The 21,108-nt window shown below is 45.7% G+C and overlaps 1 protein-coding gene across 1 annotated transcript in view; it reads left to right on the top strand.

Moving 5' to 3' along the window:
- Window positions 1-21,108, top strand: part of IFT140 (intraflagellar transport 140) — a 275,713-nt gene that overhangs the window by 7,151 nt on the left and 247,454 nt on the right. The window contains exons 2-3 of the mRNA XM_077449176.1: window positions 15,893-16,063; window positions 17,882-18,103. Of these exons, the coding sequence (XP_077305302.1) occupies window positions 15,917-16,063; window positions 17,882-18,103 (369 nt within the window). The 5' untranslated portion in view covers window positions 15,893-15,916. The remainder of the gene's footprint in view (window positions 1-15,892; window positions 16,064-17,881; window positions 18,104-21,108) is intronic.

Raw genomic sequence — 21,108 nt, 5'->3', positions numbered from 1 at the left:
TGGATGCAGCCAAATACAGGACCATTCTGGATGAAAACCTGTTGGAGTCTGCAAAAGACCTGAAACTGGGACGGAGATTTATCTTCCAACAAGACAATGATCCCAAACATACAGCAAAATCTACAAAGAAATGGTTCACAAATAAACGTATCCAGGTGTTAGAATGGCCAAGTCAAAGTCCAGACCTGAATCCAATCGAGAATCTGTGGAAAGAGCTGAAAACTGCTGTTCACAAACGCTCTCCATCCAACCTCACTGAGCTCGAGCTGTTTTGCAAGGAAGAATGGGCAAGAATTTCAGTCTCTCCATGTGCAAAACTGATAGAGACATACCCCAAGCGACTTGCAGCTGTAATCGCACCAAAAGGTGGCTCTACAAAGTATTAAGGCAAGGGGGCCGAATAATTTTGCACGCCCCACTTTTCATTTTTTTATTAGTTAAAAAAAGTTTCAAAAATCCAATAGATTTCATTCCACTTCACAATTGTGTCCCACTTGTTGGTGATTCTTCACAAAAAATAAAATTTTTATATCTTTGTTTGAAGCCTGAAATGTGGAAAAAGGTTGAAAAATTCAAGGGGGCCGAATACTTTCGCAAGGCACTGTAAATCTAAAGGAAATCAGACAACAAAAGTTGTTTTGTATGTATGGGGTCTTAGTGGAGGTTGAGATCAATAGAAGGTACTTTTTTTAAATTGAGAATGCATATTTGCATAGATTTTTTTTCTAAACTAGAAATAACTGTCACTATAAAGTGGAACTAAAGTCCGCAATATTTATATACACTATATTACCAAAAGTATTGGGACACCTGCCTTTACACACACACACATGAACTTTAATGGCATCCCAGTCTTAGTCCGTAGGGTTCAATATTGAGTTGGCCCACTGTTTGCAGCTATAACAGCTTCAAATCTTCTGGGAAGGCTGTCCACAAGGTTTAGGAGCGTGTCTATGGTAATTTTGGACCATTCTTCCAGAAGCGTATTTGGGAGGTCAAGCTCTGATGTTGGACAAGAAGGCCTGGCTCGGAGTCTCCACTCTAATTCATCCCAAAGGCATTCTATCGGGTTGCGGTCAGGACTCTGTGCAGGCCAGTTAAGTTTCTTCACCCCAAACTCGCTCATCCATGTCTTTAGACTTCCCTTCACTGGAACTAAGGGGCCAAGTTGACCCTTGAAAAACAACCCCACACCATAATCCCTCTTCCACCACATGATTTGGACTAGTGCACATACAGGGTCCATAAAGACATGGATGAGTGAGTTTGCGGTGGAGGAACTTGACTGGCCTGCACAGAGTCCGGACCTCAACCTGATATAACACCTTTGAGATGATTTGGAGTACAGACTGCGAGACAGGCCTTTTCGTCCAACATCAACGTCTGACCTCACCAATACGCTTCTGGAAGAATGGTCAAACATCCCGATAGACACACTCCTAAACCTTGTGGACAGCCTTCCCAGAAGAGTTGAAGCTGTTATACTGCAAAGGGTGGGCCAACTCAATATTGAACCCTACAGACTAAGTTCATGTGTGTGTAAAGGCAGGTGTCCCAATACTTTTGACAACATAGTGTACCTATTTTTCACCAGTCCAATGTCCATGAGGCCCCTCACAAGCAACTTTCACCCAACTTCTTCCAGATCTCTCTGCATGTGCAGGACTTCCGGTATCCCGGCACTCTGGCACTACACCAGAATGTAAACTGAACTGCGTATGCATAGCTCAGTGTACATTGTAAGGTAGACCACAAGCAAGCAGGTAGGTTTCATTTATTTCAGGAGATACATTGCTTGAATCTTCTGCAATAAAGAGCCTGCTTTCTCTCAGTTTCTTTTTTCTATTTTAGACATTAGTTCCACTTTAACCAGTGGCCGACCGCTGCACGCCGATATACGTTGGCACAGTGGCAGCGGTGGGCAAATGGGCATACCTGTACGCCCCCTTTAAGAGCCGAGGATAGCAGGCACGCACCAGCCACGTACAGCGTGGCCGTGCCCATGGGGCCTGCGGACTCGATGTCTCCTGGCGATCGTGTCACGGAGCCTCAGAACGGGGAAGAACCTATGTAAACAAGGCATTTCCCCATTCTAGCTTGTGTCATGACAGAGATCACTGCTCTCTGTCAACGAGAGCAGTGGTCACTGTCATGTGACTTGAAGACCACCCTCCCACAGTTAGAATCACTCCCTAGGACACACTTAACCCCTTCATCGCCCCTAGTGGTTAACCCCTTCACTGCCAGTGTCATTTACACAGTAATCAGTGCATTTTTATAGCACTGATCGCTGTATAAAGGACAATGGTCCCAAAACAGTGTCAAAAATGTCCGATGTGTCCGCCATAATGTTGCAGTCACGATAAAAAATGCAGATCCCCACCATTACTAATTAAAAAAAAAAAATGCCATAAAGCTATCCCCTATTTTGTAGGCGCTATAACTTTTGTGCAAACCAATTAATATACGCTTATTGCGATTTTTTTTTTTTTTTTTTTTTACCAAAAATATGTAGAAGAATACATATCGGCCTAAACTGAGGATAGAAATTGTTTTTTATATATATTTTTGGGGGATATTTATTATCGCAAAAAGTAAAAAATATTGATTTTTTTTCAAAATTGTCGCTCTTTTTTTGTTTATAGCGCAAAAAATAAAAACCGCAGAGGTGATCAAATACCACCAACAGAAAGCTCTATTTTGTGGGAAATAAAGAACATCAATTTTGTTTGGGTGCAATGTCGCACGACCGCACAATTGTCAAGTTAATGGGACGCAGTGCCGAATTGCAAAAAGTGCTCTGGTCAGGAAGGGGGTAAAATCTTCTGGGGCTGAAGCGGTTAAACTACTTCTTATCTGTCAAAACACACAGCATTATGAATGAAAGTTTTTACATAATGAATCTCTAATGTTGCTGAGAACAAAGGAAAATCACAGGTGAAGGTTGGTGTATGCTACGCAAAAATGCAAAGAATTCTGTTGTGGAGGGAATGACGGGCTTATTGTCCCATCCCATGATCAATTCATTACAAATATTAATAAATGATGGTAGCCACAAATGCAGGATTATACCTGTGATAGGGAACTGATATACTGTGTACCTGTCCGGATTGAATTATTGATGGTTCCACTCCAGCTTTTACTTCACAGATTAGAATTTTCAAGGTGTGTCTAATGCCGCGTACACACGTATCTTGAAGGACTTTCCGAACGGGCTACTTGCCCACACACGGCACTTTTTCAACGGACTAATACGGCGTACTAAGTCCGCCGGACTATCCGCCGTACTTTTGAAATGAACGGACTCGCCCACACATGCGGAGGAAAGTCCGTTAATTTTGAGCGCGTCTCCAGGTAGGCGGGGCCCGCTAAGGATGCGTCACTGGCCCCGCCACCTTGTATGGACTTAAAGGGGAACCCCAACGTCGAAAAAATGGGCGTGGGGGTCCCCCTAGGTCCACATCAGACCCTTGTCCGAGCACGCTACCCGGCCGGCCAGGAAAGGGGGGGACGAGCGAGCGCCCCCCCCCTCCTGAGCCGTACCAGGCCGCGCACCCTCAACATGGGGGGGTGCCTTGGGCAAGGGGGGCCCGCGCGGCCCCCCCACCCCAAAGCACCTTGTCCCCATGTTAATGAGGACAAGGGCCTCTTCCCGACAACCCTGGACGTTGGTTGTCGGGGTCTACGGGCGGGGGGCTTATCGGAATCCGGGAGCCCCCTTTAATAAGGGGGCCCCCGGATACCGGCCCCCCACCCTATGTGAATGAGTATGGGGTACAATGTACCCCTACCCATTCACCTGTAAAAAAAGTAAAAAAAAAACACAACACACAAAGGTTAAAGTAGTTTATTGCACAGCTCCGGGGGTCTTCCGTCTTCGGGGTTCTTCTCGCCGGACTCCTCCGCTATCTTCTGCTAGCTCTTTTACTAGCGGAGGAGCCCGGCATTCTTCCTCGCCACCGACCTCTTCTTCCGACTTCGGGGGTCTTGTCCCCCTCTTCGGTTTTTCTGCCGGGCCACCGCGCCTTCTTCTAGCTCTTTTACAGGCCGTCTTCTGTCGCCGCTGTCGTCGCCGCCTTCTGTTCTTCTCTTGCCTCGTCGCATCCTCCGCTCACAATGGCTCCGACGCGATGCTCGGCGACTTATATAGGGAGATCATCGGATGATGTCCCCGCCCATTATGGTGTCACAGTCCCAGAGGATGCTGGGACTGTGACATCATAATAGGCGGGGACATCATCCGGTGATGTCCCTATATAATTTGCCTCGCGTCGGAGCCATTGTGAGCGGAGGATGCGACGTCTCCTTCGCGGGCCCCACCTACCTGGAGACGCGCTCAAAATGGGCGGACTTTTCTCAGCGCGGTGTGAGGGGTTTGCTCGGTAGCGGGTGTGTGTGACCCCCTGGATGGGTTCACAACACGAAGTCGGGCACAGCAGACAGCGGTGTAGGTTCAAAAAACAAAAGATCCGGTTTATTTTTGCTACATGCAGTGATACAAATAACAGCCAAACAAAATAAAACAAGAAAATAAATCCTGGTCAGCTTGACCTCTAACTACACACGTAGACTCCCTGTCTAACAACTGGGTGCAGCCTTGTGCTGCCCCAGTCCCTGTCTCTATTGTAGGGGTTTGCCACACAGGCGTTAACTCACCACACAGAACAGACCTCAGACTCCCCAGTCTATACACACAAAACTGGTTCCAGGATGGAGCATCTCCCTATGCATGTTGGGGTTTTTTGTAGAGGTCTTAATGAGCCCACTTACTACAGCTGGGCTCATTAACTCTTCCCCTCTAATTGTAAAAGTCTGCATAAAGCCTGAATCTAGGACACACATATTTCCCATCCTGAATACAACCAGGTGATTTTACCTGCGTGCTGCCACATACCCCCCCCTCTTGTTTCAACCTTGGGGTTGTAACACAACCAGCCAGACACGCATGTATCCGAGACAAAGCATCCACATTCCCCATTTTAACACCAGGGCGATGCTTAACTGTAAAGTTAAATTCCTGTAGGGCCAGGAACCACCTATTTACCCTTCTATTGGTCTCCTTGTTTTGAGCCATCCACTTTAAAGGAGCGTGATCAGTCACCAGGTCAAAGTGCCTACCTAGCAGATAGTACCGAAGGGAATCTAGAGCCCACTTCACTGCTAAACATTCCTTCTCAATCGTGGAGTAATTTACCTCATGGGACTTCAACTTCCTGCTGAGGTAAATGACTGGGTGCTCTTCCCCGTTCCAGACCTGGGATAACACTGCTCCTAACCCAACGTCTGATGCATCAGTTTGTACAACAAAGTCCTTAGAGAAGTCTGGTGAGTACAACACTGGCTGGCTACATAAGGCTGTTTTTAAGGACTGAAATGCTTCCTCAGCCTCTGGGGACCATTTAACCATAACCGACTCTTTCCCTTTTGTCAGGTTGGTGAGGGGCACAGCCTGAGAAGCAAAATGGGGAATGAATCGTCGATAATAGCCAGCGATTCCCAGAAAGGCTCGTACCTGTTTCTTGCTGTTGGGACGTGGCCAACTCTGTATGGCCTCGACTTTATTGACTTGGGGTTTTATCACCCCCCTCCCAATAGTGTACCCAAGATATTTGGCCTCCTCCTGTCCAATGGTACACTTCTTTGGATTGGTCGTAAACCCAGCTTCCCGGATAGAGTCTAGGACTGCTTGTACTTTTGGCAAATGTGAGACCCAGTCTGTGCTATGGATAATCACATCATCCAGGTAAGCTGCAGCATATTTATGATGGGGCCTCAGAATCTTATCCATTTTCCGCTGGAATGTTGCCGGTGCATTCTGTAACCCAAACGGTATTCTCTTATATTGGAATGCCCCATCTGGGGTTACAAACGCAGTTTTCTCCTTGGCCGACTCGACCAGGGGAATTTGCCAATACCCTTTGGTGAGATCAAGAGTTGTCATATATCGGGCTGTTCCCAGCCGGTCAACCAACTCATCTATACGTGGCATGGGGTAGGTGTCAAATTTTGTAACTTTATTTAATTGTCTAAAATCGTTACAAAACCGCCAGCTCCCATCAGGTTTGGGCACTAGTACAATAGGACTGGACCAGTCACTCTGGGACTCCTCTATCACACCCAATTCCAGCATCCTTTGAACCTCCCCACGTATTGCCTCCCGTCGGGCCTCTGGTATTCTATAAGGTTTTAGTTTTACCCTTTCTCCTGGCGGGGTGATAATGTCATGCTCTACGCCAGATGTTTGTCCCGGAAGCTCAGAGAAAATCTCTTTGTTACGAAGTACAAACTCTTTAACCTCCTGTTGTTGGGGTTTCGATAAGGTGTCTGCTATTCCAACCTCAGGAACTAAGCAATCAGGCTGTACTTGTGACAAAGTCTCTGCGACTAGGGATTCACTATCCCTCCAGGCTTTCAGCAGATTGACGTGATAGATCTGCTCCGGCTTTCGCCTTCCTGGCTGTCTAACCCTGTAGTTCACCTCACTATTTTTTTCAATTACTTCATATGGACCTTGCCATTTGGCCAGAAATTTGCTTTCAACCGTAGGGACTAGCACCAAGACCCTATCCCCCGGGGAAAAAGTACATGTCTTGGCCCCACGGTTGTACACTCTCTGCTGTGCTAACTGCGCTTGGGTTAAATGTTCCTTTACAATTGGCATTACCTGTGCAATTCTATCTTGCATCAGGGCGACATGCTCAATCACACTCCTGTGAGGAGAACTCTCATTTTCCCAAGTTTCCTTGGCGATATCCAGCAGCCCTCTTGGGTGTCTCCCATAGAGCAACTCGAAGGGTGAGAAACCCGTAGAGGATTGGGGTACCTCCCTAATGGCAAACATCAGATAGGGTATTAGACAATCCCAATTCTTTCCATCTCTATCCACCACCTTCTTTAACATTTGTTTTAGGGTTTTGTTGAATCTTTCAACCAACCCATCTGTTTGGGGGTGATACACAGATGTACGCAATTGCTTCACTTTGTACAACTTGCATAATTCTTTCATAACCCGGGACATAAAGGGTGTACCTTGGTCCGTAAGCAGTTCCTTACAAATACCCACACAGCTAAAAACAAGAGATAGCTCTTTGGCTATGGTTTTGGCCGAGGTATTTCGGAGAGGAATTGCTTCCGGATAACGGGTGGCATAGTCCAATATAACCAAAATGTACTGATGCCCCCTAGCAGACTTCATTATCGGACCTACCAAATCCATTGCGATCCTCTCAAAGGGGACCTCAATGATAGGAAGAGGTACCAGTGGGTTACGGAAATGTGGCATAGGTGCCGACTTCTGACACACAGGGCAGGAGGAACAATACTTTTCTATTTCCTTCATGACCCCAGGCCAATAGAATCTCTGCAGTACCCTCTCTCTGGTTTTCTCTGTCCCCAGATGACCTCCCAGAATGTGTCCATGAGCCAATTCTAACACCAACTTCCTGTAAGGTTTGGGCACTACAAGTTGCTCAATGGTTTCTTCTGCCCTTTGAGCCACTCGATATAGCAGGTCCCTTTCCATAGTGAAGTAAGGATAAGGGCAAGTCTTATCTGGGTTCACTAACTCGCCATCTATTTTCACCACATTTTCCCGTGCCTTTATTAGGGTGGGGTCTTTTAACTGTTCTGTGGCAAAATTTTCCCTGTGAACCTCAAGATCCGAAAACTCCACAGATGGCATGTTTTCATCTGAGGATGTTGGCTCCTCCCCAGTTTCTCGAGTTTCACCCGCCAATACCGACAAGGGAAATTCAGGAGAGTCCTCACCACTCCCAGAGGAATTCTGGTCATCTTCCTGGTTTATAGGGGCACCAATGGGGGCCTCAGGACAATCCCAGAGTTCCCAGAATTTTGGAAAATCCCTTCCCACAATAGCATCATGTGGTAAGTGAGACACTAACCCCACCTGATGAGAGAGGTTACCTTTGGGGGTCTCAAAAAACACTGAAGTTACAGGATACTCTCGGGTGTCCCCATGCACACAAATAACAGCCACCCTGTTCCTCCCAGAGACCTCTGTAGTAACTAATTCAGCTTTTATCAATGTTACCAGGCTACCTGAATCCAGCAACACATCAACATTTCTACCATTAATACACATTTTACATAAATGTTTCTCAGGGCCCCGAATGGCAGTGCATGCAACTGTCGCAAACAGCGACTGACGTCTCTCCCTTATAAAGTCACATTGCATAGGCTCATCCACAACGGGGCAATTGGCTGCAATATGTCCCTCTTGCCGGCAGCGGTAGCAAACAATTTTTTTCGCTGTCTCTTGCAGCATGGGCTTCCTGGGCGGCTCCCGCCAGACCTTAGGTAGAACTCCCACCCTCTCACTCTCTCCACCCTCACCCCTTGGAGTCATCTTACCCGCCACTGGGAATGATCTGGTCTTAGGGTGGAAAGTCCGTGAGTCCCTGGAAGAGGTGGTCAAGTTCTCTGTAGCCAAGTACCTCTCAACCAGATCCACAAGTTTATCTGCATTTTCTGGGTCTCCATGGCTTACCCATTTTTGGATGGCAGTAGGAAGAGCTCTCAGGAAACGATCCATAACCACACGTTCCACAATGTTTGGTGCGGTCAAAGTCTCTGGCTGCAGCCACTTCCTGCTCAGGTGAATGAGATCATACATTTGAGACCTGGGGGGTTTTCCAACCTGAAAAGTCCAATTATGCACACGCTGAGCCCGGACGGCCAGGGTGACACCCAGCCGTGCCAATATTTCTGCTTTTAGCACCACATAGTCTTTTGCTTGGTCAGGCTCTAGGTCATAATAAGCTTTCTGCGATTCCCCAGTTAACAGAGGGGCCAGCAGTCCAGCCCATTGCTCCTTAGGCCACTTTTCCCTTTCAGCAGTCCTTTCAAATGTGGTCAAAAACACCTCCGGATCATCCTCTCCAGTCATTTTTGTCAATAAACTCACACCAAAGGATGCGGTATTATTGTAACCACTTGCTTCATTGGTCTGCGGACGTTGCTGTGTTAATGTCTCTATTTTCTGTTGAAAATTCTGCTCTTGTTTCTGCAATAGGTCTATAAAGCGGGCTTCAGATTGCTGCAGTGCTTGTTGCTGAGCTTCCAGGCTCTGCTGGTGAGCTTTCTGCTGGGCTGCAAGGCTCTTTTGTAAAGCTGCATTTGTTTGCTGCTGATTTGCGTTTGCTTGCTGCTGGTTTGCATTTGCTAGAGCCAGCTGTCTCAGTATCTCTTCCATGCTGGCCTTAAAAAAAATTGAAAAAAAACTTGCCCGCATTCTCCACCAACTGTGAGGGGTTTGCTCGGTAGCGGGTGTGTGTGACCCCCTGGATGGGTTCACAACACGAAGTCGGGCACAGCAGACAGCGGTGTAGGTTCAAAAAACAAAAGATCCGGTTTATTTTTGCTACATGCAGTGATACAAATAACAGCCAAACAAAATAAAACAAGAAAATAAATCCTGGTCAGCTTGACCTCTAACTACACACGTAGACTCCCTGTCTAACAACTGGGTGCAGCCTTGTGCTGCCCCAGTCCCTGTCTCTATTGTAGGGGTTTGCCACACAGGCGTTAACTCACCACACAGAACAGATCTCAGACTCCCCAGTCTATACACACAAAACTGGTTCCAGGATGGAGCATCTCCCTATGCATGCTGGGGTTTTTTGTAGAGGTCTTAATGAGCCCACTTACTACAGCTGGGCTCATTAACTCTTCCCCTCTAATTGTAAAAGTCTGCATAAAGCCTGAATCTAGGACACACATATTTCCCATCCTGAATACAACCAGGTGATTTTACCTGCGTGCTGCCACAGCGGGTAAAGTCTGCTCATTTCAAAAGTACGGCGGAGTGCAAAAATACTTTCTAAGTCCGCCGTACTTTCGGGTAAAAAAAAGTCCGCCGGAGGCTACACACGGGGGGATTGTCCGGCGGACTTGAGTTTGCCGGACTTTTCCACCCGATTGTTTGATCGCGTGTACGCGGCATAAGGCTTCATGCACACGAAACGCAGATGCAAACTCTGCTGGACACATGTTTTTAAAAGCTGAAACTGGCATTTAAAAACGCACGTTTTGCCGCGATATTTAGCGGCGTTTTACCGCGTTTGCGTCTAGAAGCGTTTAGTTAAGTTAACATCATAGACCCTCCCCAGCTCAAAAAACAGTATTAACTATTTCAGCAATTTTGTGAGACCAGAGTGAGTAGCAGCAGCTGTGAGAGCAGCAGTGTACTTGTAATTAGCGTGTCACTTGCCACGGCATCTGCCACAAGTTGTGGATTGTCCACTTGCCACGTGACTTGTCACATCACCTGCCATGTCACTTGCCACAAGTTGTGGATTGTCCACTTGCCACATCACTTTTCACGTCACCTGCCACAAGTTGTGGATTGTCCACTTGCCACGTCACCTGCCACGTCACTTGCCACAAGTTGTGGATTGTCCACTTGCCACGACACTTGCCACCTGCCATGTCACTTGCCAAAAGTTGTGGATTGTCCACTTGCCACGTCACTTGCAACGTCACCTGCCACAAGTTGTGGATTTTCCACTTGCCACGTCACTTGCCACGTCACCTGCCACAAGTTGTGGATTGTCCACTTGCCATGTCACCTGCCACGTCACTTGCCACAAGTTGTGGATTGTCCACTTGCCACGACACTTGCCACCTGCCGTGTCACTTGCCAAAAGTTGTGGATTGTCCACTTGCCACGTCACTTGCAACGTCCCCTGCCACAAGTTGTGGATTGTCCACTTGCCACGTCACTTGCCACGTCACTTGCCATGTCACCTGCCACGTCACCTGCCACAAGTTGTGGATTGTCCACTTGCCACGTCACCTGCCACGTCACTTGCCACAAGTTGTGGATTGTCCACTTGCCACGTCACCTGCCAGGTCACCTGCCACGTCACCTGCCACAAGTTGTGGATTGTCCACTTGCCACGTCACCTGCCACAAGTTGTGGATTGTCCACTTGCCACGTCACCTGCCACATCACCAGCCACAAGTTGTGGATTGTCCACTTGCCACGTCACTTGCCACGTCACCTGCCACATCACCTGCCACAAGTTGTAGATTGCCCACTTGCCACGTCACTTGCCACGTCACCTACCACAAGTTGTGGATTGTCCACTTGCCACGTCACCTGCCAGGTCACTTGTCATGTCACCTGCCACAAGTTGTGGATTGTTCACTTGCCATGTCACTTGCCACTTCACCTGCCACGTCACCTGCCACAAGTTGTGGATGGTCCACCTGCCACGTCACCTGCCACAAGTTGTGGATTGTCCACTTACCACTTCACTTGCCACAAGTTGTGGATTGTCCACTTGCCACGTCACCTGCCAGGTCACTTGACATGTCACCTGCCACGTCACCTGCCACAAGTTGTGGATTGTCCACTTGCCATGTCACTTGCCACTTCACCTGCCACGTCACTTGCCACAAGTTGTGGATTGTCCACTTGCCACATCACTTGCCACCTGCCACAAGTTGTGGATTGTCCACTTGCCACATCATCTGCCACGTCACCTGCCACAAGTTGTGGATTGTCCACTTGCAACGTCACCTGCCACAAGTTGTGGATTGTCCACTTGCCACGTCACTTGCCACGTCACCTGCCACAAGTTGTGGATTGTCTACTTGCCACGTCACCTGCCACATCACCTGCCAGGTCACTTGCCACGTCACCTGCCACAAGTTGTGGATTGTCCACTTGCCACGTCACTTGCCACTTCACCTGCCACGTCACTTGCCACAAGTTGTGGATTGTCCACTTGACACATCACTTGCCACAAGTTGTGGATTGTCCATTTGCCACGTCACTTGCCACCTGCCATGTCACTTGCCACAAGTTGTGGATTGTCCACTTGCAATTGCAATTGTTTAAAATATTTTTTTAATGGTTTTTCATCATTTTTAATAATTTTTGAGATTTTTAATGTAAAAAAAATAGGTCACCTTTTAAAAACGCTTATAAACGAAAACGCGGCAAAACGCGGTAGCAGCGTTTTGCCGCGTTTTGCGTCTGAAACGTGGAAACTTTTGCGTCTGAACCCATTTTTTTGCTTCTGGAAAAACTAGGTTAAACGCAACTGCATAAAAACGTCAAAAAACTAGACTGTGTACATGGACACATAGGATAACATTGAATGAGTTCAGGGGCAGTTGAAAAAAGTGTCCAACTGCCTCTGAACACACGTTTAACAGCGTCTCGTGTGCATGAAGCCTAAAAAGTTTGGTGAATAGTATCAGAAAACAAAAACAGCAAATACAAACAAATTATCTTTACTGGCCTTCAAAATAATCGGCATCCTTCACAACACACTTTTGGCAACGTTCATAAGCTTCTGGAAATTGCCAAAGGCCTCTTTAGGAATCGATCGCAGAACTTTTTTGGATTGCTGCCGCGTCCGCAAAACCTGCACCTTTCATGGTGCTCTTCAGGTGGGGAAAGGCGGGGGAAATGGTGAACGCAATTCCATCGATTGCCACTTAGATTCCAGGCCAAACTGGTAGCACTCATTCTCATCCCCTGTAATGATGGTTCACTGAAAGGATGGATCCGTGTCACAATTGGTAATGAAATCTCCAGAGGTTTCCATCCATTTCACATTCTGTTTGTCTGTCTGGTTCTGCGGCACACACCGGCAACAGATCTTCCACTTACCCAAATCTTCACGGATGATGGTGCGTGTCCTTGCTAATGCCCAATTTCTTCGGCATCAATCGTAGAGTCAGTTGCCGGTGTTCTGGCATATAGTGTCCTGGCATCATACAGTGTCCGCCCCGTACGGCACATGCGCATCGATTGCGCAGTACAGAGCAGAAGAAGCTTCAGAAAATCTCTGAAGATGAACGGCGCCTGCGCCATGAGTGGAGGGGGTAGCCCCACCATCCAAGCGGACATAGGGCTGGCAAAATTAGAGGGCCCCTCGCGGGCTCGCTTCGCTAGGCCACGCTGCGCTTGGCTCTTTTATATTCCAACTCTATGTCCACTTGGATGGTGGGGCTAGAACCTGGACTCACGGCGCAGGCGCCATTCATCTTTGGGTGTTTTCGGGATCTGTGTGTGCTGTGTACTGCGCATGCGTAGTACACAGAGGACACTATCCGATGGGGGACTGTATATGATAGGACACCGGTCTTGTGGCAGCATTTCTCGCACTCGCTCAATCGTGTCTGGGGTTCTGCTTGTCGACAGCCGACCCAAACGTGGCTCATCCTCCTTTCCATCTGAAAGCTTTTGAAACAGTCGTAAACAAATTTTCAGCTCGCGGCTTCCCTCCCGTAGACTTGCACCAACATTTCATGCTCCCTCCAATTTATAACATAACTTGATGTTCACTCTTTGCTCCATTGCAGTGCCGTACCTCTCACCTCTCACATTGACTACATTCCAGTTCCCGCAGTGGGTTTATCCCGACAATCACGTGTACTCCACGTTGGGTGAAGCTTCTCAATTTGTCTCTGGATAGCCATGTGCATTCGGTTGCACCCAACCCATGTTTCCGTTGACATATCGGACCATTCACCAGACTTTTTAGACACACCTTGTATGTGCAAATCCTGGTATTCGGAATTTTGCGCTGAGAAATTATGCTTTTGAAATCTTGATGCTTTTCTCTAATTTTGCAGTTATGTATTTCAGTAGGTTAGTGGTCCTTATTGGTATCCTAAGGGTTATCATGTGACCCCCCCGTGACACTGTGGTGGACCCTCATTTAGTGTCAAAGGAAGATAAAAAGATCTGATTAAAGTATAACTAAAGGAAAAACTTTTAAAAACAGGAGCCTCTCTATTTGTCCTGTTTACTATTATCATTGAAAGTGAAAGAAAGAGAGAAAATCCCAAATTTTGGGTTGTCCCCAGAAAAGTAAAAAAGGGGAAATCTTCCAATAGGGACACTAATTCTCGTGACCTGGAGGTCCCCAAGGAATTCCCTTCATTTGTAGGGATTTTATCTCACTTTTTGTTTGACTATGGGATAGGAAGTGAAGGGATACCTCCACAATGGGACACAGATGGCGATAAAAAATCTGATAGGGGTTATAACCCTTCCTTACTCAAAAATGGAAAAAAAAAAAAAAAAAAGAGAGTTTTGCCTATAGTTTTACTTTAACTACTTAAGGACCTCCCGCTGTAGTTGTATGTTGGCTGTTTGAAGTGGAGTACCGTTGTTATGGCAGCAGATAGCTGCTATAACCCCGGTATCCTCTTCAACAGTGGGCAGTCCGGTTTCAGATAAAAGTGGTCTCGGCGGTGGATGTGCCGCAAGAACGATTTTATCGGGGGTGGAAGAGGTTCCCCCCTCGCTCTGTGCTCCGCTGGTCTCCACCGCTTACCAGAGCCGATCAGGCGGAGACGATCAGGTCCTCTCTCCTCACCGGCTGGATTCCGAATGAGGGAAAGATGGCCGCCGCTCGGCTCCACACCATTGGATAGCAGAAGCGATGTCAAACATCACTTCCGCCTAATGGTCTTAAAGGGGAAATTATTTTTTTGGCAACATTGCATTTTAGTGTAAATGTTAGATCTGAGGTCTTTTTGACCCCAGATCTCATATTTAAGAGGTCCTGTCATACTTTCTTTTCTATTACAAGGGATGTTTACATTTCAATGGATGCAGCAGCGGGACTTGGGGAGCGAGCCTGCACTGGTGCCCCCCCCGGGGAAAGCGTCTTTATATAAAAAATATTATAAAAAATGTTTTCAGAATTATTCATCCTATGAAACTACATGTACATTTTTTTTCTGTTCAAATGGGGGCATAACAAATGTATTATGCTGCGTACACACGACCGTTTTTTCCATCTGAATAAACTCCGACGGAGTTCCGCTGAAACAGACTTGCCTACACACGATCACACCAAAGTCAGTTATTTTACAATGCGATGACCTACGACGGGACTAGAAAAAGAAGTTCAATAGCCAGTAGACAATAGTGGCCCTTGCGTCGTTTTTGGTCCGTCGGAATAGTATTCAGAAGAATGGTTTTCCTGATAGGAATTGATTCCTTCAGAAAGATTTAAAACATGTTCTATTTCTAGGTCCGTCAGAATAAAAAAAAAAAAGAAGCCAGATGAAGCCCACACACTATCGGAATATCCGATGAAATGATTCCGTCTGACCTTTTGTGCCGGAAAGTCCGGTCGTGTGTATGCGGCATTAGGCTACTTTCTCTACCGATCAATGTTTTTTCATTCATAAGAATAACATAAATCGGGAAAATACCACATTATGGCCGCTAGATGGAACTGATGATCATAGGAAAAAAATTCCCATTTACTATGATTGTCTGCTCCATCTAGTGGTCATGATGTGATATTTTCCTGTTTTACTTTATTCTGTATGAAGGATAGCATTGGACCTGGAATGAAAATAGCCCAATAACGTTAGTTTTTGCCCCTGTTTATGCAAATGCACATGCAGTTTCATAGGACAAATAAATGCACATTTTTCATGAATGCAGTATACCCCTAGCCATACTGCTGGCTTTTACTTTGATGCAAAAGTTTTAGTACATTGTAAGCAATTTGCCTTAAACAAGTACAGTATGCAGATCAGGAGTTCTGACTTTTATAGCTGCATGCTTGTCCATTGTGAGTACCTAATGCAACTAGTGTTTCCGGAAGAAGGTTGGCGATAATAGCCTTTATATTCTGCTACAGCTTTCCTTTAATTGGTTTATTTATAGTGACATAACTGCACCAGCTGCGCTGTCGTGGCAGAGACTGAAGACTATACTTAAATAATGGCTTTGTAATGTTGTAGAATGTATAAATGTTTATTGTTCATGAGATAGAGAGCTGCCCTTGATTTTTTATATAAATAGATCAGCCATAAATGGGTGACAACATTTATTTTTAATATTCATTAATGTGTACGTGATCACACTAATCATATATGTGTTTCACAGGTCTGGTCTTGCGGGAGGTTGACCATGGCGGTGTATTTTGACCATCGGATAGAAGCTCCGAACCCTGCAGCATCCCCATCAAACGTCTCTTGGCACAGTCAACATGCTCTGCTGGCGGTGGCTTCCATCAGCTCGCTGTCAGGAGGTTGTGTGGACGTGTACAGTGAACTGGTAGGTTCTTCTGTGGCACCAACTACTTTTTGTAGCCTACTAAATAGCAGCTCATCTTTAATCGTTTTGAAATGTAATGTAAAAACTGTGAAAAAACATTGAAATATCTCTGGCTTGCAACCATAACAGCAGTCTTTATTTCTACAATTTCTTAAGATTTCTTAGAATCCTTTCCTCCCTGCTTCTATAAGGTGTTCACTGACACACCACAACCCGCACAAAAAAGACAAAACTTTTTTTCTAGTTTTGGGGAGATTGCTGGGTTGAACAAAAAAAAACCTCAGTGTGTGCCAGGCTTAAGGCTGCATTCACACCTGGGCGTTATGAATCACGGGTAGAATCGCCACGATTCTATCCATGATTTCAAAGTGCTCTGCTAAAATGACAAATCGTACAACGCGAATTTCATTAATTTTAATGGCACTTAAAAATGCAAGGCGGTTCTGCTTTGATTTTCACAAGATAAATCGCACTGCAGTCGTGGCAAACTGCATCATGGGAAGCTTTGTCACCCAAAAAAGGATCAGGAGCTTCTTTCGAGTGACATGCTTCACACGATACGGTTTGCAAGGACCACACCACGTGTTTAGATGCCATTAAAATGGAATCTGAAATACATGTTGTGCGATTTGTCATTTTCAGCAGGACGTTTTGAAATGGTGGGGAAAAAACGCGGTGATTCTGCCCATGATTCAAAATGCCCAGGTGTGAATGTAGCCTTAAGCCTGGTACACAATACCAATACCAGTAGGTTGAATGAAAAAAAACTGTCAGCTCCAGTCGGAGCCGCTGTACTAAAAATCTGAAGTTAGTATAGTGATCTCCCCCGCTGAGCTGTCATGTTCTGACAGAGGGCGGCCCCCCGCCAGAGCCATTTGCTGAGAGCGCTGATCGGGAGTTGGTCCGCTGCTGTTTTTTTTCAGCATGCACAGACTGGCTGGCATACACTTCGACCGAATATCGGGGGGGGGGGGGGGGGACATCGGCCAGTTCCATAAGAACGGGCAATGTCTCCCAACATTCGGCCCGTGTGTACAGGGCTTTAGACTTGTGTATGGCCATACTAAATCTTCTCAGTGGAAGTTACCTATGCTAAAAAAAAGCTCTTTGTGCCATGGTTCTGTAGCACTATAATCTAGCAAACAGGCCCGGTATTATGGTGTGAATAGGACACAAATTATTGTTTTTCAGATGTCCTTCTGTTGATCTGCGTTTTACAGCATGTGTAAAAATGCAAATCAACGCGCTGGTGTGAATTGGCCCTTCGGCCAGTTCCATAAGAACGGGCAATGTCTCCCAACATTCGGCCCGTGTGTACAGGGCTTTAGACTTGTGTATGGCCATACTAAATCTTCTCAGTGGAAGTTACCTATGCTAAAAAAAAGCTCTTTGTGCCATGGTTCTGTAGCACTATAATCTAGCAAACAGGCCTGGTATTTAAAACAAATTAGGTTTAGTGCTAATTCACACTGACTTGCCAAAACGTATGAAAATTATGTACATTTCCATCAATTTTATTCGCATTTTACGTGAGCTGCGGTCCGTTGACATCCATTTTGACGTCCATTGACATGCATGTGCAGAGTTATGGTGTGAATAGGACACAAATTATTGTTTTTCAGATGTCCTTCTGTTGATCTGCGTTTTACAGCATGTGTAAAAATGCAAATCAACGCGCTGGTGTGAATTGGCCCTTCACACCAGTGATCAGCAGGTCATGTAACATTATGTCTTCTTGTTGAGTGTAACTGTCAAATTAACTGTTGCTACTTTTTGATTTAATGGCTTGAACTGCGTTCTTTGTAATGTTCTGTACAGGGTGAACATGTCACTGGTTCGCATGTGGAAAGGTCCTACCAGCCTACTTTGCTTAGCTGGCACCCAACAAAACGTCTTCTCGCCATGGGCTGGGTCACGGGAGAGGTGGTAATTTTTAACGAGCAGGATAAAGAGTTTCACACAGTGCCCCCAACACATGGCGCAGAGATCACATTGCTGGTGTGGAGCGTAAACAACAGCCGTCTGCTTACTGGAGACTTGGTGAGTATTAAATTCTTTGGAGTTTGTAGTGTATTAGATGTTAGCTTGGTTATTAGGGCAGCTATGGAATTTAGAACCCAGAAATGTAACTAAAGCTAATGCATTTGATTGTGCAGTAGGCTTGACATTCAGCCACAATAGATATGGACAACACCCTGGTGCAGTGCTTAGTAGTGTGACCTTAAAACTCTGGGTATGAATTCCCCTCTTGGGGTTTCACTCAAATGTAGTGCCTTTTGTGAATTTCTGTCCAGCCAGTGAAGTACATTTCATGGCTTTCTGCCCACTTTTTTCCAAAAGTTAATTTCAAAACATACATAGAAGGTTACATGTAGACTTGGAGTGCCGGTCAAAGCTGGGGGATAACAGGTGTCCCTACCGATATTCGGGAGCAGGCGTCAGGCACTAATCCAGAAGCGTGGACATATGTGGGGTAAGACGCCACTCAATTCCAACCCAGTGCTTCCGATGTGGATATGGCTGTGTATGGCCTCAGCCAGTGCTGCTCCGGCCTACCCCCTCTGACCTGTTTCACCCCGTCTACCGGGGCTTGGTCATAACTGCCCAATTTAGGGCTACACGGGCTTCTGCCTAAGTACACACAGCCTCTTAGGCAATGACCTGCTCAGATTGCCTTTCCTTGAGGCCAGAATAGACATTCTCCCAGTGTCTGTTCACACACATTGCTTGTGTAGTGGTTTGTTTCTAGTGGAAAGAGGCGTGAACCATAGACAACCCGTGAAAGAAAATGAGCAGTTGAAATATCAACACCACCTTCCCAATGTAAGTACAGAAAATAAGGAAGTGGGACTTTAGAGGCCTTGAAAACTTCTCTCAGAATGACTACCATACAAACGTTTGATTAAAAATATATTTTTTTTTATAAAATGTGATTAAAAAGTAAGATAGGGGATATACTTTATATCCCTAAAAAAAAAAATGGAAAGCTTCCACAACTTATTTTTCAACCAAGACACCCCTATAGACAGAGGTCCTTCCCTATGGACATTTAGAGAGTGAGATCAGTTTGATATACAGCAAATACATACAAGTGTTTTTTCACATATGGAAAAGATAACTCCAACCAACGCGTTTTGCTTATAAGCTTCCTCAGGGGCTCAGGGGGTGTGGTTAGAATGGGTTGCTGGGAAGAAAAAAGAAAAACTATACATTCAATACATACAATCTACATTATTTTATCTTGATTGTTATTGGCCAATAATTTACAATAAATATGAAGCAAGACTCGTCACCGTGACAGTCCATGTCTTTATGGACCTTGCTTTGTACACTGGTCCAAATCATTTGGTGGAGGGGGGTTATGGTGTAGGGGTTGTTTTTCAGGAATTGGGCTTGGCCCCTTAGTTCCAGTGAAGGGAACTCTTAAGACATCGGCATACCAAGACATTTTGGACAATTTTATGCTCCCAACTTTGTGGGAGCAGTTTGGGGATGACCCCTTCCTGTTCCAATATGACTTCACACCAGTGCACAAAGCAAGGGCCACAAAGACATGGATAAATGAGTTTGGGGTGGAGGAACTTGACTGGTCCTGATCTCAACCCAATAAAACACCTTTGAGATGAATTAGAGTGCAGACTGTGAACCAGGCCTTCTCTCCAACATCAGTGTCTGACCTCACAAATGCTCTTCTGGAAGAATGGTCAAAAATCCCCATAGACACACTCCTAAACCTTGTCGACAGCCTTCCCACAAGAGATGAAGCTGTTATAGCTGCAAAGGGTGGGCCAACTTGATATTGAACCCTACAGACTAAGACTGGGATGCCATTAAAGTTCATGTGCGTGTAAAGACATGTGTCCTAATACTTTTGAAAATCTAGTGTGGGTACCAAAAAGAGTGAAAAAACAAAGAATGGTTGTGCTAGGTGTCAGAAAATAATCAAAAATAAAATACAGTAATTATAAAGTGATAGTGATACTCACTAAATGCACACATACATATAACTGATAAAAATGCAAATGTGTTGAGCTGTCAATTAAAGTGCTAGTGCATCAATAATTCAAAGATGTAAATCAATTAAGTGAAAATACAAAAAAACAAGTGCTTAACTATATGCGATAAACACCAGCATGTGAAGATGGATTAATTCGTAAATATCCAGACACGATACATTGGCAAAGTGCTCAGTGCAAAAAGAGTTCAACAAAGAATGTTTAGTGCAAACAGTTCATGAAATTGATGCGTGTGCTGCCCAAATTTGATAATCCTGTGTAGTAGTATAACATTCCACCATCTGTGTATAGGTACTTATGTGCTGCTACGTACAACAGTGGCTTTATTTTGGACTGAGCACTTGCACGTTCAAATTGGACTCACATTTTGATTTTTGGAGCACTTTTTTTTGATCTTTTATTGTTGTTTTACACATTTGTAACTGGACACTGTTTTATTTATGTTCTATGCACACTAAGGCCGCGTACACACGGGCGGATTGTCTGCCCAACTAAGTTCGTCAGACAATCCGACAGACAGTCCGTTCAACTTTTGAATGAACGGACTTGACCACACACGATGAACAGACAGTCCGCTGAAAGCGTGCACGATGACGTATACAGCACGTACGACGGGACTAGAAATACGACGTCCAATACACTGCAATGCAACCTTCGGCCGTGTAAATCCTTTCTGAGCATGCGCCATACTTAGTCCGTCCAACTTGCCTACACACGAGCGGACTGTCCGCTGAAACCAAGTTTGGACGGACAAAATTACGGAAATTCCGAAAGACTTAGTCCGTCAGACTGTCCGCTGAAAAAGTCCGCTGAAGCCCACACACGAGCGGATTGTCCGCTGAAACACGGTTCAGCGGACTAAGTTGGGCAGACAATCCGCCCGTGTGTACGCGGCCTAATTCGTCATGCCCTTTTGCCTTTTATAATTGCTTGCTCAATAATATAGAAATGTTTTTTTTTACTGAGCTAGTGCACCATTTTTACACATTATATTGCCCTTATAAAATTCCACCAATTTATCAAATTAAA

This window comes from Lithobates pipiens, unplaced genomic scaffold (assembly GCF_037356315.1).
Source record: "Lithobates pipiens isolate NorthernLeopardFrog02 unplaced genomic scaffold, aLitPip1_a1.2 Scaffold_22, whole genome shotgun sequence".
NCBI lineage: Eukaryota > Metazoa > Chordata > Amphibia > Anura > Ranidae > Lithobates > Lithobates pipiens.
The sequence above is the reverse complement of the archived record's forward strand: the minus strand, read 5'-3'. Positions and strand labels throughout refer to the sequence as shown.